The 18,178-nt window shown below is 37.3% G+C and overlaps 1 protein-coding gene and 1 non-coding gene across 4 annotated transcripts in view; both read right to left on the bottom strand.

The window, feature by feature from the left end:
- Srgap1 (SLIT-ROBO Rho GTPase activating protein 1) overlaps positions 1-18,178 on the bottom strand; it is a 270,652-nt gene that overhangs the window by 6,569 nt on the left and 245,905 nt on the right. For all 3 annotated transcript variants that reach the window (XM_074083816.1, XM_074083818.1, XM_074083817.1), the window contains 4 exons: positions 17,051-17,130; positions 11,461-11,641; positions 10,275-10,409; positions 9,812-10,151 (listed from right to left, as the gene is read on the bottom strand). In XM_074083816.1, coding sequence (XP_073939917.1) covers positions 9,812-10,151; positions 10,275-10,409; positions 11,461-11,641; positions 17,051-17,130 — 736 coding nt within the window. The remainder of the gene's footprint in view (positions 1-9,811; positions 10,152-10,274; positions 10,410-11,460; positions 11,642-17,050; positions 17,131-18,178) is intronic.
- LOC141410533 (U6 spliceosomal RNA) lies at positions 14,574-14,679 on the bottom strand. Its single transcript, XR_012435386.1, has one exon. It is a non-coding gene; the product is annotated as a U6 spliceosomal RNA (small nuclear RNA).

Here is an 18,178-nt window from a genome sequence, read left to right as displayed (position 1 = left end):
TAAAAATTAAAGAATTTAAATTGACTCATGGTAATTGTATATACTTATAGGGTGATAGTTCAATACATGTATACAATGTGTAATTATCAGATTAGATTTTGAATTATATAACGTCACTTCAAACACTTATCATTTTGTGTTGGGAACACTCAAATTGTCACCCTATGGTGCCATAGAACTCTAGAAATTATTCCTCCAATCCAGCTGCATACCCGTACCCCTTAACTGTCCCCTCTCAAAAGCACCCCCACACTCCCCAGCCTCTGGTAACCACTATTTTACTCCATACTTCTATGAAATCCACTTTTTAGCTTTCTAATATAAGTGAGAACATGTGGTATTTGTCTTTATGTGCCTTACTTATCTCACTTAACCTAGTGTACTCCAGTTCCATCTGTGTGGCCACAAATGATGGGATTTCATTCTTTTGTGGCTAAATAATATTCTATTGTGTAAATATATCTATCTCTGTCACATTTTCTTTATTCATCCATTGATGGATGATGCATAAATCTTGACTAGGTTGAGTTCATATCTTGGCTTCAGTGAATAATGCTGAATCAAATATAGGAGTGCAGATATCTCTTTGACATACTGATTTTTGGCTGTTTTTAGTTACTATAGCTTTGTAGTATATTTTGAAGTCAGATATTGTGATGCTCAGCTTTATTCTTTCTGCTCAGAGTTGCTTTTGCTATTTTTTTTTGTGGTTTTGTTTGGATTTTAGGAGTGTTTTTTCTGTCTTTCTATTTCTTTGAAAAATGTCATTGGTATTTTGATGGGGATTGCATTGAATTTGGGTGGTATGGACATTTTAACAATATTAAATTCTTCTAATCCATGAACATGGGATAACTTCCTATTTGTTAGGTGTCTTTTTCAATTTCCTCCACCAGTAGTTTATAGTTTTCATTTTAGAGTTCTCCTACTTCCTTGGTTAAGTTTATTCCTAGATATTTAAAAATTCTGGAGATACTGTAAATTGGACTGCCAGCTTGATTTATTTTTCAGCTAGTTTACTTTGGTGTATAGAAATGCTACTGATTTTATGATATTTCTATTTTAAAATCAGTAGTATTTCTATAAGAACTACCATATAATCCTGCTATACCACTCCTGGGCATATATCCAAAGGAATATAAGTTGCTATACAATAGAGATACCTGCACACCCATTTTCCTATATAGCAGCACTAGACACAATAGTCAAAATATGGAATCAGCCTAGGTATCCATCAAGAGATGAATGGATGAGGAAAATATGGTCTATATACATAATGGAGTATTATTCAATCATAAATAAGAATGAAATTATGTTGTTTGCAGAAAAATAGATGGAACCAGAGATCATGATGTTAAGCAAAATAAGCCAGACTAAGAAAGACAAATATTGCATGTTCTCTCTCATATGTGGAATGTAATCCTTAAAAATGATTGTAAACAGGTTCTGTTTGGGGGGAGAGGTAGGAAAGGGAAGGCGAGAGGGTGATGGGGGGAGGGGAATATGGTCAAAGTATTTTATACACATCTATGAAACAAGAATAATAAATTCTGTTAAATTATTTTTTACAGTGTATTTTGAATTTGATCAAAATACACTGTATACATTTATGGACATGTACAATGAAACCCTTTTGTATAACTAATATATGCTAATAAAAATGTAAAGAAAGTAATGCTACTGATTTTTGTATGTTGATCGTCTGTATTCTGCTCTTGTATGCTGCATCTTCACTGGCTTCTTTTATCAGTTTAACAGCTTTTGGGTGGAGTCTTTAAATTTTTCTATATTAAGATCATGTGGCTTGCAAACAGGGAGTAGGACATCCTCCACTATAATTTGGGGTGCCTTTTATATCTTTCTTTTGGATAATTGCTCTGGCTAGGACTTCCAATACTATGTTGAACAAGAGTGATGAAAGTGAAAGTATCCTGTGATGAAAGCAGGTATTCTTGGTTTGTTGTAGATCTTAGAGGAAACACTTTCAACGTTTCCTCAATTGGTATGATATTAGCTATGGGTTTCTATATATGGCCTTAATTCTCTTTCTTAAAAATTATTTTTAACTGGAAACACAAAAACCAAACATAATAGTGGCATACCATATGTTTCGATACATGCATACATTGCACAATGTTCAAATCAGTTAAATATATTTACTTCTTCAAGCATTTATCATTTGTGGTGAAAGCTTTCAAAATCTTTTCTTCTAGCCTTTTGAAATGTACATTGATTATCATTACCCATAGTCTCCCCACAGTGCAATAGCACACCAGAACTTCTTGCTCCTATCTAAGCCCATCTTAGAACCCACTGATCAATTCCCCCTCATAGCTGTAATTATGTGAGCTATGTTTCTTCTATTTCAAATTTAGTGAGGTTTTTTTTAAAATCATGAAAGGATGAGTGGTTTTTCTGCATCTATTGAGATGACAATATGGTTTTCATCCTTTATTGTATTGATGTATCACATTTATTGATTTGCACATGGTGAACCATCCTTGCATACCTGAAATAAATTCCACATGATCAAACTCTTGTTGATACAATACTTTTGTTGGATTTGGTTTGCTGGTACTTTGTTGAGAACTTCTGCATCTGTGTTCATCGTGGTATTGGTCTCTAATTTATCAACTTTTTTTGATGGTACTGGAGCTTGAAACTTAGGGCCTCATGCTTGCTAGGCAGGCACTCTATCACTTTAGCCACTCTGCCAGCCCTTTTTTGTGTTGGATAGTTTTAAGATAGGGTCTCACAAACTATTTACCTGGAACTATTTTGCTTGGAATCCTGAGTAGTTAAGATTACAGGCGTGAGCCACATGGTGCCCAGTTGTCTGTAATTTTTAAAATTGTTGTGTACTCATCTGGCATCAAGGTACCAAAGGATTAGTTTGGAAGAATTCCTTCCTTATCAAATTTTTTGGAATAATTTAAGAAAAATTGGTAGAAAGCCAGTCATAGTGCCTTTATTTCCTGCACTTGGGAGGTGGAGGCCAGGAAAGCCTGGGCTGCACAGCAAGACCCTGTCTCAAAAAACAAAACAAAGCAAAACAAAAGTTTTCAGTAAAACTACTGAAGAGAACTCCGTAGTGAAGCTATCTATCTGGATTTGGGCTTTTCTTTGATGGTAGACTTTAATTACTGTATCAGTCTTTTATTATTGGCCTCTTCAGATTTTCTGTTTGTTTCTTCATGGTTCAATATTTCTTCATCATTCAGAAACATATTGTTAATATCAATATACTGAATGTGTAGAAGTTTCACAGTTCATACTTTTGCTTATTTCTAATTTTATTCCATATGTAATGTGATTTCAGTTTTGTTGAATTTGTTGAGACTTAATTTGTGGCCTAACATGGGTCTGTCCTTGAGAATGTTCCATGTGCCACTGAGAATGTATATTCTGCACCTGTTGATGAAATGGTCTGTATGTATCTGTTAGGCACATTTGTTCTGTAGGGTAAGTTTTACTTGGATGCTTCTTTGTTGATATTTTTGCCTGGATTATCTGTCCATTGATGAAAGTGGGTGTTGAAGTTCCCCACTATTACTGTATTGGGGTCTATCTCTTTATTTAGATCTAATAATCTTTGGTTTATACATTTTGGTAGTCTGGCATTGATGTATACATATTTATAATTGTTATAACCTCTTGCTCATTTGATTCTTTTATCATTATATAAAAACCCATGTTTCTTTTTACAGTTTTTGATATAGAGTCTGTTTTTATCTGATATGAGTATAGCTACTCTTTCTTATTACTGTTTTCTGTTTGCATGGAATATCTTTTTTCCACTCCTTCACTTTTGTCTGTGTATCTTTGCTGGTGAGATCAGTTTCTTATAGGCAGCATATAGTTGGGTCTCTCTCTCACAATCCATTATCATTCTATATTTTTTAATTGGGGAATTTAATCAATTTGCATTCAAGGTCATTATATAAGTAAGGACTTACTCCTGTCATTCTTATTATTTTCTGGTTGTTTTGTATATCCTTTGTTCTTTCTTCCTGTCTTATTGTTAATCTTTGTGGTTTGATGGTGTTCTGTAATGAGCAGTTTGACTATTTTTTTTCTAATTTGTGTATCTATGCTATCGGTGAGATTTATATTTTCACATGTTTTCATGATGGATGTTATTTTCCTTTTCACTTCTAGATGTGGGATCCCCTTAAGCATTTCTTGTAAGGCTGCTCTAGTGGTGATGAATTCCCTGTTTTCTCCTCTTTGTTTTCTGAAAACCAGATTTTTCTGGGCATAGTATTTTTGTTGGAAGTTTTTTTTCTTTTTCTTCCCCCATTTTGTACATATCATCCTATTTTCTTCTTACTTACAAGGTTCTGCTGAGAAATCTGTTTTAGGCTTATGGAGGATTCCCTTATGTGTGACTTGATATTATATTTATTTTTTGTGGTATTGGGGACTGAATTCAGAGCCTCTTGCTTGCTGATATTCTGTTTGTATTTGATTTTTGACTACTTGATTATAAAGTGCTCTGGAGAAGACCTCTTTGGGTTGAGTCTAATTGGGGTTCTTTGAGCTTCATGGATTTGCATTTCCATCTCTCAGTTATTATTTTAAGAATGCTTTCTGTCCCTTTCTCCATGTCTTCTCTCTCTGGAACTCCTAGAATGTGCATATTTATTCACTTAATAGTGTCCCATGGGCTTTTTCACTCTTTTATTCTTTTTGTCCTTCTCTTTTACTTTGGGTTAATTCAAAAGACCTGTCTTAAAGCTCAGGAATTCTTTCTTTTTTTTTTTTTTTTTTGATCATTTATTCACATGTGCATACATTTCTGCTTCACTTAGTATCTTATTTTGGCTCTCAGTTTTTTATATATATATATATTTCATTCAGTTGCGAGATTTTTGTTTGGTTCTTTTTCATGATCTCTACCTCTGTTGAATTTCTCTTTCAGATCATGAATGGTTTCCTGATTTCATTGAATTGCTTTTATTTCTTGTATAACACTGAGCTTCCTTAAGATCATTATTTTCAATTTGTCTTTAGACAGTCTATGAAGTTCTTTTCTTTGGGGTCTGCTACTGGAGTATTATTATGCTCCCACTCTTTTCCATGTTTCACTTATTCCTATGTTGATATCTGCACATCTATTGCCAATAGTTACAATTTCCAATTACAGATTTTTTTTTCAAAGAGCTCTAGAAAGGCTTTTTCTTATGGGTGGATTCTAGGGTTCTGGTTCAGTATGTTATGGTAGCTTTGATTCTGGATGGACTTAGTAGTGATTCCTATGCCATTTTTTCAGTTGGAATCCTTGTCAGTGATGTCTGTAGGTGGTTGCATAATTGGCCTAGGCTGCAGGTGTTTGTGACTGCAATGGTGTGACACAGTTTTGCTGGGGGTAGGACTATTACCTGGCTCATTGTTTAGATAGGCATGCATATAAGCAGACACTGTAGGCTGGTAGTTATATGGCAGACTTTGGTGGGCAGGGCTTCCACCTGACAGACGGTACAGTAGGCCCACCAGGGGGGTACCAGTCTGTGCTTGGATGTCTGTTGGGCCATGGTGGGTATGTGTGGGTGCTATAAGCTGGTTGACTGTAGGTGGGCTCAGATGACTATCAAGCCATGCTCTATCAACTTCCCCTCCATGTAAGTTCACTTGCTCCCTGGCAGCTGAAGTACAGCATGGGTTTGGAAGTTGAAATGTTGGCCTTTCTGCTGGGGCTAGGCTCTGAGCAGGCAAGGTTGGGTACTGCAGCCACTCATGTGAACCTGGTGGAATGTCAGCAGAGCTCAGAAATGGTGATACTGAGTGGCTACTATACCCCAGAGCAGAATAGGCTCTAGCAGTGGGTACATTTTCAAGATGGTGCTGTGTCAAAGTTAGGTTAGGTCATGGAGGATAGAAGGTAAACACTGTATGCTCCTATATGTGGCAGTACAGCTGTATGACAACTCCAAACTATGTTGGCAGCCTATGAGGGCTGCAGCACAGCCTGTGTAGTCACTTGGAGCACCAATGGGGACATCTGGGAGCTTCAGCAAATCTTTTCCCTGTAAGAAGTCCATTTTAGCTTCAAATCTATCCAGGTGAGAGACAGTGTGGGAGAGGCAAGATGGCTTGCTTTCCTCTTTTCTGTATGATCTTGGCTTTTCACACTCTGTGGGGGTCACACCTCTTCCTCTAGTCTCCAGTGTATTCTCTCAGTCACTCCAGTTATAGGGGTTACAATTGTTTATTCTTTACTGTGGTCCCTTTTGTGTGGCAGGTACAAGTGATGGGAAATTCTATTTTGTCATCTTGATCCTATGACCTTTAAGTATCTTTTACGCTGTGAAAGTCGTGAGAATCAAAATGGAGTCACATTTGTCAAATCCCAACCAAAAAAATGCACATGAAACTGGGAAGTTAAAATGAGGGCATCCCATGTAAGTGTGTCTGATAACAAAAACTAAGCACAAAAGACTGCCAGATCCCCGACCTTGCACAAAGTCCACTGGGAACTTACAAAGGAAATACTACTGCAAGGACATCTGCCCTGCAACTGTCTGTTCAACCTTGGACAGGTGCCACTTTTGTTATTAGTCCTTGAAGCCAAGGATTACTATTTCAAAATAATGTAATCCTCCTCATTTCACTTTTGTTGTTGTTGTTTGATACCGGGGATTGAACTCAGGGCTTCACACTTGCTAGGCAGTGCTCTATCACTTGAGCTAATCACTAATGGGAACATTTTTCATGAAATGTAATATTGCCATATCGATGAACTTCTTTTTTTTTTTTGAGACAGGTCTTGCTCTGTTGCCCAGGCTGGCCTCAAACTTCCAATCTTCCTGCCTTAGCCTCTCTAGTGCCAGGATTACAAGTATGTACCACCATGCCTAGCTTCAATGGACATTTTTAATGGTTGCATTTATGGAAATGCATTTTGTTATTCCATTTGTCTTCTAGTGTAGTCAGTAAGTCACATACACAGGAGCAATCTGTTCTAGTGTTCTACAGCACGACAGGGTTCACAGTTATCTACTTACTATCTTTTTATATTTTATGAAGAGCTAAAAGACAGTAGTTTGAAGGATCTAAACACAAAGAAATGACACATATGTAAGGTGATGGAAATGCTAATTACCCTGCTTTGATAATTTCACAATTTATACTTGTATTGAATTATCATACTGCATCCTATGAATATATATAATTATTGTATCTCAATAAGAAAGAAAAAGGAATTTAAAAACTAATTGTAAACATTTAATTATTTAAATATTTGTTTCCTTTTATTTTTCCTCTATGTTATATTTAGAGCTTTCTCCCCCTAGATTGGACATATCAACCAATTTTCTTCAGATAGTAAAAGAAGAATGACAAAATATTTGTTTCAATGGGTGAAGTATGCACCATTGATGAGTGAATGGATAAACAAAATATGGTATAAAATGGGCAATCATTTAGCTTTAAAAAGGAAGGAAATCCTGTCACCTGCTACAATACATGTGTACCCTGAGGACATTATGTTAAATGAAATAAAAATAGACACAAAAATACAAATACTGTCTAACTCCACTTATGTGTGGTATCTGACATAGTCAAATTCATGGAAATAGAAAGTAGGGTGGTGGTTGCCAGGGGCTGGGGAAAGGAGGAATTAGGGAAAGTCTTCGGCGGACAGGGAGATGTCGTTTCGCAAGACAAAAAATTTCTGAACAGTCACATTCTTTTAGAAGAATGTGAATATTCATTACTGCAGTATATGTACTTAAAACTGGTTAAGATGGTAAATTTTATATGATTTTTCTTTTTACCACAAACTTTAAGGAGGTAGAGTGTTTTGTGAGGGGGGGGTGGAAAATCTGCCCTGGTCTGATTAAAATGTCTTTTCTGGTTCATGCCTGTAATCCCAGCTACTGGGGAGGTAGAGATCAGGAGGATCCTGATTTGAGGGCAGCCTGGGGCAAAAAGTTAGTGAGACTCCTAGCAAGCCAAGGCCCTGAGTTCAAACCCCAGAACTGTCAAAAAAAGAAAAAGTCTCTTCTCTATTCCTAGGACTTCTCCCACTTAACCCGGAGCCTAATTATGCATAATGGTAATTCATTTCCATATCCTTCTCCCCACTTCGGTGCAAGCACCTCAAGGAAGTAGCCACTGTTTAACTTCTTCATCTAAAAGCCTATCATGGGACTTGGGATACAGTAAGTGCTAAATGGATAAGCCCAGATATGATGTTAAGTTCAGTCTCCAATGAACCAAGACATGATGATCATATATGGATAGTGTATCCTTAAAAAACTCTCCACCAGGGATTTCATAGCATCTTCATGTTGGGTATGGACACAGTTATGTCCTCATGAGGACATCTGAGGACCAGAGGTGGAAAGATGAACAAAAGACAAAGTTGAAGCCATTGTGTAAGGGTGACATCATTTTTCAAGTAATTATTTTCATTTGTGATTTCTATTTGTTAAACATACTTTTTTTTTTTTTTAACAAGTATTTGCCCCAGAAAGAATGTCATCCTTAGGATCTCTGCCTCCCCAGTGGCTGGGATTACAGATGTGTATCACCACACCAGGCCCAAGGTTTTGTTCTTATGATTTATAATAAAAGGACTTCCTGGTTCTAGAAGCCAAAGGGTTAAACAGACCTTATTACGTCTTCCTACCCCCTAGCTCCTCCTGAATCTCTGTCTCTCTAACCTAAATCATGTTTCATGTGCTTAGGATAAGCCATGGTGTTATGGGTTTCTCAAATCATTAAATTCAGCTCTAATCAAATATCTGTGTTTCTAAGTATGTCTCAGAGGGCCTTGCACAGCACTCTAAATAGAAAAACCCCAAAAGGTCAAAAGCCATTTTGATTTTGCTGAGAAATTGTTATACACTTAAAATTCATTTAATTAAAAAAAAAACACATTAAACTCCTCACACAATCTAATTTGCTCTCCACAATTCTTTTTCATTAGGGGACTCAAAATAGCTTAGAAATTTGTCATATCAGGGCAGGTTTCCTCGGGTGCTTTTTATTAAGAAGAATCCATCTTTGATTCTTATTTGTTTCATTTATTTCTCATTGTCTGTCTGTCTTTCTCTTTCTCTCATCTCTCATATTCAGATAGTTCTTAAGCTACACTGGTAGCTGGAAGATGCTTTTGACTACTCAAATGTTAGACTCACCATGTATATACCTCTTTTGTCACTAGCTATAAACGTATTTCCCGACGTCCAATGCTGTAAAAAGAACCTGACAGCAAAGTGCTGGAGCAACAGGCGAATCCATTAATATCGTTTTATGACAGAGCCCCTCTTGGCATCAATGTTGGGAAGAGAAGATGTGTGTTCAGGAGTCACAGAGGATCCAGTTCTGCTGTTCTTCTAATGGCTAACCATTACTGATCACATTCGTTATAGAGTAATCATCCTTTCCTAAGTTGAAAGTGCACACTAAAATTTTTCTGTTTTGGGGCTCTGCATTCTGTTCCATTCATTTGTCTATTTTGCTAGCATTAGAATGTATTTAGGATCTGCTAGGGCTACTCCTTTCTCATTCTTCTTTTTCACAATTTTCCTGGCTATTCAGCAATGATGGGTTTGAATGTCCTAGCTCCTCCATTTCCGCCATGTCTCTGTTTAAATCAGTACGAACCTAATATGCTTGAGTTGTTCCAGTAACAAATGGATCTTCAGCAGAGACTCACAGCCAGGCCTCAAAGAATGAGCTAATTTCCTTTCTGTTTTCTTTAGTTGGCTTTGTACAAGAACATAACTACAGAATGTAAATTCTTCACATTACATTCATCATGCCCAGGTATTAAAAATGCAGTATTCCATTAAAAGCATTGTACCTGAGCAATTGTTTCTGGGTCCAGTGGCTTGTGATCATTGAAGCCTGTGTATTGTCCTGATGATGTGGACCTTCTGATGGGAGGGCTGTCGATCTTCTTGAGGGAGTCGTGTCGGCTGATGTTGGTCAGGCTGCCATGGCCAGGCCGGCGCCTCCTCTCAGGACTGTCATTGTTGAAGCCACGGTTCTGTAGCAGGCCTCGGGGGTGACTGCCTAGGTTTGGGGACCCCAGATCAACTGAAGAGTTGGAAAGAGCATGCGGGGGATGAAGAGGACAATGGCCATCGCTGGTCCTGCCAGGACGTCTTCCTGGAGGGGGTGGCTCTCCTCTTTTTCTTTGCCTAGAAATTCACAGAAAAAGAGAAAAAACAGGAGCTCATCGCACTGGGTAATACTACAAGCTGGCTCCTCACAGACTCTGGAGAAGTGGAGGTTTAGAAGCTGTGTTACCAGACTTCACTTACCTGGCTAAACAGCCATCAGGGTGACGGTCTGTAGGGGAGTTCATGTCCTTGGAAGAGGACTTGTCTTCAGTGACCGGCCCACTGCTGGCCTCACTGTCTGCTTTTTGGCTCAGAGTGTCTGAAAACGTATCATCCCTAAAACAATGACAATTAAAAGTGAAGGTCTTCTAGATGAGTGAGAACAAAACAATAAGGAATCGTATTTATGTAAGTCATTTATATGTAGCTTTTCATTATAAACATAATGCAATTTTATTGCAGGTTAACTGGAAATTTCAGATATACAAGGAAAGAATGACATACTAATCAACTCTAACATAACATCTAGAGACAACTACTGCTAGAATTTTAAGAAATATCCTTCTACACTTCTTTGTATACCTGGGAATACATATCTATGAGTGTGTGCCTGCTTATGTACAGTCTTTACACTCTGGATGACCGATATCTGTATGTTTAGATAGTTGAGATATATCTGACCATATATCTATAAGTACACGATATCTCTTGGGCTATGATCTATATATTTTAACATTCTAAAATTATGCTAAAGCATTGTATACATCTTACATAGAATATTTCTCTTTTCCTTGAAAAGCTACATTTAAATGGATAGTCACTGTGAAATATTGTACTCCGAAAATAAGGATTTTATTGTACATTATTTTGTAGCCTGTTTCTTTCACTTATTCTGACCATTTTCCCTATCTTTAAATATTTTTGAAAACAGAACTTTCTTACCAGCAAAGGTAAAACAAGAACAACAAAAGCCCAGGGGTGATTTGCTGAGATTGTCAACCAGCCCCCTCCCTCTTGGGAATCTGAGATTGAAGCAGTAGTCAGACATCAAGAGAAAAGCACAGCTGTTATGAAAAAATTACCAGTGTCACTTCAGCTCTTAAAGCCATTCCCTGCAGAGATTATTTTTCTAAGAAGCTGAAAGCTTCAAAAGATGATTCCCACTAGGTGCTGCTCCAAGCCTCCTGGTAGAGTTTGGGAAACAAATATCATCAGTCCCAAAGTGCAGCTAGCAAAGCGCCACCAGGATGGTGCAAGATGGTGCCTGGCTCAGTTTTCTTTCTGTAACCTCTTTTGTTCTTTCCTCACAAGAGCCAAGTCACTTTAAGAACTGTAGCTAGAGCCTGCCATTGGGAGCACCCAGGCAACGGAATTTGGGACTACTCACATATCCTGCACCACTATGTATTGGTGAGGCACCAGCCCGTCGATGCCGTTGTGCCTGCCTTCCCACCAGTCTTCCGATGCGCGGTGATAGAGCAGCAGGGAGGCGCCCTTCTTGAAGGACAGTTCTCTGGCGGATCGCCCAACATAGTCAAACTTGGCTATTGCTTCAATTGGCTCACATTCTACAAAGAACACACCAGAAACAGGGGAGGGTCAGGGTTGTGAGGAATGCATGGCACGCTCTCCGAGAGGTCAACATGAGGCTTTAGAAACAGGACATTTTAACATCTAGAGTGGACAGGGCAATAAACAAATCATCAGGGCAGAAGGAAAGAGGTAGTTATGTGAAATATGAAAAATGCTCTCTGGCTGCTATCAGTTTTTCAGGCAGATCTTAATTTCCACAACCTCTTATGAGAGATATAATGACAGTCTCATAAAAGATATTTTAACTTTGCAATACAATGTCTAAAAAAAAAATCTCTCCTTGGGTAATATCCTCCACTGTTCCTCCAATATTGTTTTGACATTGATAGAGTTTCTCTGTTATAATACCATATAACAGAGAAAACTCACCATTCCAGAAAACACTAGGAAGTTTATGCTTTACTAGCTTATTTTTAAAAAATCAAGTACAATCAAAACAAGAAATACTATTTGAGTGCTTTTAATTTCCTCATGGGCTTTTTGGTATTATCAAATCTTCAACGGGCTGGTGGAGTGGCTCAAGAGGTAGAGTGCCTGCCTAGCAAGTGTGAGGCCCTGAGTTCAAGCCCCAGTACCACCAAAAAAAAAAAAAAATACCCCAAAACTTCCAGCTCCCATTAAAAGTAATGACAACTTTTTCTCTCACCTCTGTAACAATTTCAGGTCTAAATTATGAAACAAGCATACCTTCGACTTCCTTTTCTCCAAATTAAAAGATTAGATTAAAAAACTATTTTCTAGAGATTGAAAGATTATTGAAGGAAAAGCAGTAAGTGAAAAAAGTCAACTCTGCAAAGGTTGCATGCCATATAATTCCACTTATGCAGCATTCTTCACATGGCCTAATTAGAGATGGAGAATGGATTTGTAGCTGCCGGGGTGGAGGAGCGATGGTGGAAGTGGCTATGGCTATAAAGGGTGGCACAAGGAATCCTTGCACTGGAATCGCTCTTGACAAGGACTGCGGTTACACAAATCTGTACATGTGATAAACTATACAGAACTAAGGAAGCACACACAAAGGAGTGCAGGGAAAACTGCTGCAGTGTGACTATGGTGGACAGACTGTATCCACATTGAATTCCTGGATGTGATGCTGTACTATAGTTATGCAAGATACTACCATTGAGGGAGAACGGTATCTGGGATTTCTCTGTATTGTTTCTTACAGCTGCTTAAAATCTACCAAGAACTTGCAATGAAAATCTTTCAAAAAGATACTGAACATAATGCTTAGAACTGGAATTCAACTCTGACCTAATTGTGACCAAATACTGAAAGCAAATAAGACCACTCTAAGATGTGCTTTTTGTGGTTTAGTTTTGTATAAAAATGTCCTTAATTGAGACCTAATGATATCTTTCCTCTCATCCTTCTCCTGCTGTGTCAATACAGGTGAGTAAACTTCCAATCAATAATGAACAGAAACAAAAAGGGTGAGGGGCATATGCTTATAGAAATATATCTACACAATGAGCATTTCTTAAAAACTGACCATGTATTAGTTCCAAAAGACTCTAGAACATGTGTACAAATAATAGATCAAATCCTGCCTGTCTCTCAAAAATTCTTCAGGAAATTGTTTTCTATTTCCCTTGGTAACAAATCTTTCCATTTAAAAGAATTTACTCTTCCAAGAGTTTACTGCAATATGTGTTATTTTCACATGTAACAATACCATGAGAAAATTTTAGATAAAGATAGCTAGGTTTATTTTCTCACGATAAATTCAAATTTTCTGAGATATACAGAGTAAAAGCATAAAAACTGACAAAACACTGAAAAAAATTTGAGCAAAACCTTTTTTTGTGGTACTGGGGTTTAAACTCAAGGCTTTGTGCTTGCTAGGCAGGCACTCTACCACTTGAGTCATGCCTGCAGCCCTTTTTTCTCTGGTTACTTTTGAGATAGGGTCTTGTTTTTTGCATGAGCCTGCCTGAACTATGATCCTCCTATTTATGCTTCCAGTGTAGCTTGGATAACAGGCGTGTTGCCACCACTCCCAGAATTTTCCATTGAGATGGGGGCCTGGAACCTTGAACTTCTCAATCTCCCCCTCCCGAGCAGCTAGGATTACAGGTGTGAGCCACCAGTGCCTGGCCTCAGCAACACTTTCTAAAACAAAGAAAAATGAACTATCTTTTTGCTAGTGGGTATTTTTGAGGTAAATAATATTCCATATTGAGGTACCAGAACACATTGTATGATCTGCATATAAAAGTGTAAAATTAATTTAAATTTAAAACAACAGTTTAAGTCACTTAGCAATGAATATAACTTTTAGTTCATATGTTTGATATTTTCACCTAAACTCATGTTTTATTAAAACAGCATAAATGATAATTTATATAAGTCTTCTTCATAGAGTCATCTCTTTACATTCAAAGATTTGTGCTAAATGTGCAGATGAATAATCAAGGATCAATCCTGGTTGATCTGAGATGACAGACAGCAAAATTTCTACTTCAGTTCTCTCTCGCAGACAGAAATACCCATGTCCACTAGAGAAATGAAGACATGCTAATTTATTAAAAAATAACTTCATGATTTGCAGTTTGAAAATCACTATGTGAACACACCCATACATTTCTGTTTGATTTTATTTTAAAAAGTAAAAGATAGTGCACATTATATGATATAAAATCCATATACACTAAGTCAAGGAGAAATGAAGAGAGAACTATTAATGTTCTTTTTTTAATTAAGAAAATTTTTTTTTTATTGATGTTCTTTAGTGACATTCAATAATACACTCCTAATGCTGGCCAAGAGCTATTTAAGATAATTTAACAGATACATACATATTTCATCATAATTTCATAAAATATAAGGTCATGTCATGACTTCTATTATCACAATGTCTTCTTCTTATTACTATTATTTGTGATAATAATAGTAATATTATTGTAATATAACTTTTAGTTCATATGTACCCATCATCCTTGTGTAGGAGCCATGCTAATCTTCTCTGCATTGTTCCACTTTTTTATACCTATGCTGCCAAGGCAAGCACTTACTATTTTTTGAAACAACTTCAGTTGGATCATCAGACTCTGCTTATTTTGTTGAAATGTGGACAAGTTGTGAAAGAATGACCAAATGAATCAAAAAATGCTTTATTGGTAATCCCAGTATATCAACTAGTAATTCTGAGCAATTTCATTATTTTGACTCTTTCTACTCTCCTGGGAACAATTGCACAGTCAAGTGTCAATCAATAAGCTATTTACACACATCTTAACGTAGGCATTGCATAGCAAATCAATTCCAGGCCATGGCGTACCACGCCCTTTCATGCAGAGTCTCATAATCCTTTAAGGTCCTGTGGAGACTTTAGGGAACGCTGCTACTGCTGTTATCAAGAGCAGGGGCAGTGAGGGTATAACATGATCACTTAGGTTTCCTGCGTGGCTCTTATAATTTTGTGCAAGGGGGCAGTGCAGCAGAGCTGATATCTTGATAGCCTGGTGTTATCAAGTCTTACATTTCCATCTCTTATAATTTTGGTATAATGTTAGTACATCATAGGGACTTTACTATCTCCCATCCTTTTCTTCCTCTATCTGTTACCTACTGCCCTTGCAGAGGATGGTGGTGTTGTGACGGCCTATTTTGAAATACAAGCCACTGTCTCTAGTCATACCATAACAGAGAAAAGACAATATAATATCTGACAATCAAAAAGGTCATCAATATTCTAGTTAATTTAGCCATAGCACTTTTGACGTTGGCTGTGGGTTGGAATATCTGTCCTTTGTAAGCAATGCTTTTCTTTCTTCCAGCAAAATCAGGTGAACACGATCTAAATGATATCTAAAACACAGCACTCAAAGCTCTCTTATAGTCAAGCAGTTAAGAACAACTGACAGATGGCATGGTGTTGAGAATGTTATTTGGGAAGAAAGATGTCTGGGCCTTTGTCTTGGATTTTCCTGCCATTTGAGAAAGCAAAAACACAGAGAAGTCTACAGAGAAAAAGGAATGAACCATATAGAGAAACAAAGAAACCCAAGACAAAAGAAAGGATGGTGGCAGAGGAAGGGCTCAGAGACTTTCAAAAGCAACATCATAAAAATAGAAGTTTTTATTTTAAACAATATCTTCTAGGCCATGATCAGCCTGTTATCCTAGCTACTGGGGAGGCGGATATCATGAGACTCTCAGTTGCAGACTGGCCAGGGCAACAAGTTCTTGAGACCCCCATCTTAACCAGTGGTTAGGTGCAGTGGTGTAATGTCACCCCAGCTATGTGTGAAGTGTAAACAGGAGGTTCATGGTCCAGGCAGGCCTTGGCATAAAGCAAGACCCTACAAAATAACCAAAGCAAAAAGGGCTGGGGGTGTGGCTTAAGTGGTAGAGTACCTGCCTAGCAAGCGCAAGGCCCTGAGTTCAATACCTGGTGGTCTGGAAAACCTCAAGTGAAAGATTTAGTGTCCTGGGCTGGTTGTCCCCAGGCAGATATAAAAGAAAACCCTTTCTGGAAAGAACCTATCTTCTTCAATTGAGCCTTAAGCTCCAAGAAATAAGTGGAAAAAAAAATACAAACAAAACAAGACTCACTGAGTGACAGCCAACAAAAATCTGGGAATGTGTATTACAATTATCAGACAAATAATCTGAGAGTGCACAGGATTGATATTATGGGCAAACAGCAAAAGACTATAAAAATGACCAAGCAGTAGATATAAGAATTGCAAATAGACGGGTACTGGTGGCTCACACCTGTAATCCTAGTTACTCAGGAGGATCGCAGTTCGAAGTCAGCCTAGGCAAATAGTTTGTGAGACCCTATATCAAAAAAACCCATCACAAAATTATTTTTTAAGAACTTGAAAATCTGAGTTTAAATTTTGTGTGTAATTGCAAAGGGACAAAAACTGTTAAAAAGCACAAAGTCAGAGGTCTTGCTTTGCTAAGTATTCAGATTTTTTTGTTTTGAGGTCCTAGGACCTTGTGTTTGCTAGACAAGTGCTTTACCACCTGAGCCTCACCTGCAGACACAGATCTTTAATAGGTATAAAAATTAAGACAGTTATATAGGGACAAAAAGGCCAGTGGAAAAGAACAGAGCACAGGAAGAGATCAATTCACCTGCTTTAAAACGAAGAGCCTATCTCTGTTTCTGCTCAGCAAAAGGCATAAGAAGCATACAAAAAGATAAGCTTCAGAGCTGAAGATAAATGCAAAGCCTATACTCAATAAAGGACCACAAAGAATGCTTACACAGAGGATCCAGACCCACAGAGCACTCTGACATATCAAAGGAAAAAAAAGAAAGCCCAGCCAACCAAACTAAACCAAACAAAAGAAGCCTGGGAAACTTAACTGTTAGGGAATAAAGGACAGGAAGACTGGTTTTATAGTAGCATGAACACAAGGCATACCGTCCTCACTGGTGTGGGGCTCTGTACCAGCATCCTGGTCCACTTCCTCCAATGTACCGTGCTCACTGTATGGGCTGTCACTGAGGAGCAGAAATAGAAATTCATATGAAACCAAACTGGAGAGAGTTTTTTTAAATGCATTTCTAAATGAATAAATTCTACTGTAAGGAAAACATGAGATTTTCAATGGCAAAAAAGTTACTGGGTAGTCTGTCAGTAGAATGCTAGAACCTCCACTGATTATCTGGTTCTTGTGGATATATGTATACATATATATATGCATATATATATTGACTAGGTTATTTTACAATTCTATTAAGACAGGGGTTAACTTATAGAAAGCTGATACATTTATAAATAATCCTTAACCAAAGAAATGTAAAATATGTGAATTCAGTTAGAATGTTTGGTTACCGCCCTACAGACAGACCAGCTTCTGAAAATTCAATTCCTCATTCTTTTTCTACATATAAATAAATGGTTCTTTGATGTCTGTTAACTGACTGTTGCATCTTTTCTGTCATTTCTTGATGCACGTTCATTTTATATCTGCTTGAGAATCATGATTTTTATCATCGTCTAGAATTTATTCTTTAACACAACCACTCCATCTCCTCAAATGTACACTGAGAGATAAATGCATTGGTCACAAATGCAAACTTGATATCACTGTAAAAGTCCATTTATAGTGCTGAAGTCGGTTGACAAGGATAATTACTTTATTATTGATTTCCTGTTTAAAATGAGTGATTCCCATATAAAACATTATCTATAAGCAGAGGATATACTCAAACCTATGCTGAGGACTGCAAGACTTTTTCCTTGTATGGAAAAAGTAGTGACAGCAAAATGTCCAAGAATACAACACATGGAATAATATTGACTAGATATCTAAATACTTGATTTTTTTCAAAATGAAGGAGATAGCAGATGTTACTGATACAGTCTTAATGTTTGGGAATGCTAAACATGCCTTCAACATTGGCCTTAAAACATATATGATTATGAAAATAAAATTATGTATCTTAGCAGGACTGAGTTTTATTCATTTACCTTCCCAGAGCCAATCTTCAGTCAGTTTTTTGCACATAATAAGTGTTCAAGTAAATATTTCTGAATTGAATTTCA

This window comes from Castor canadensis, chromosome 8 (assembly GCF_047511655.1).
Source record: "Castor canadensis chromosome 8, mCasCan1.hap1v2, whole genome shotgun sequence".
In the NCBI taxonomy this organism is placed as follows: Eukaryota; Metazoa; Chordata; class Mammalia; order Rodentia; family Castoridae; genus Castor; species Castor canadensis.
This window is presented reverse-complemented; position numbering and strand designations above follow the sequence as displayed.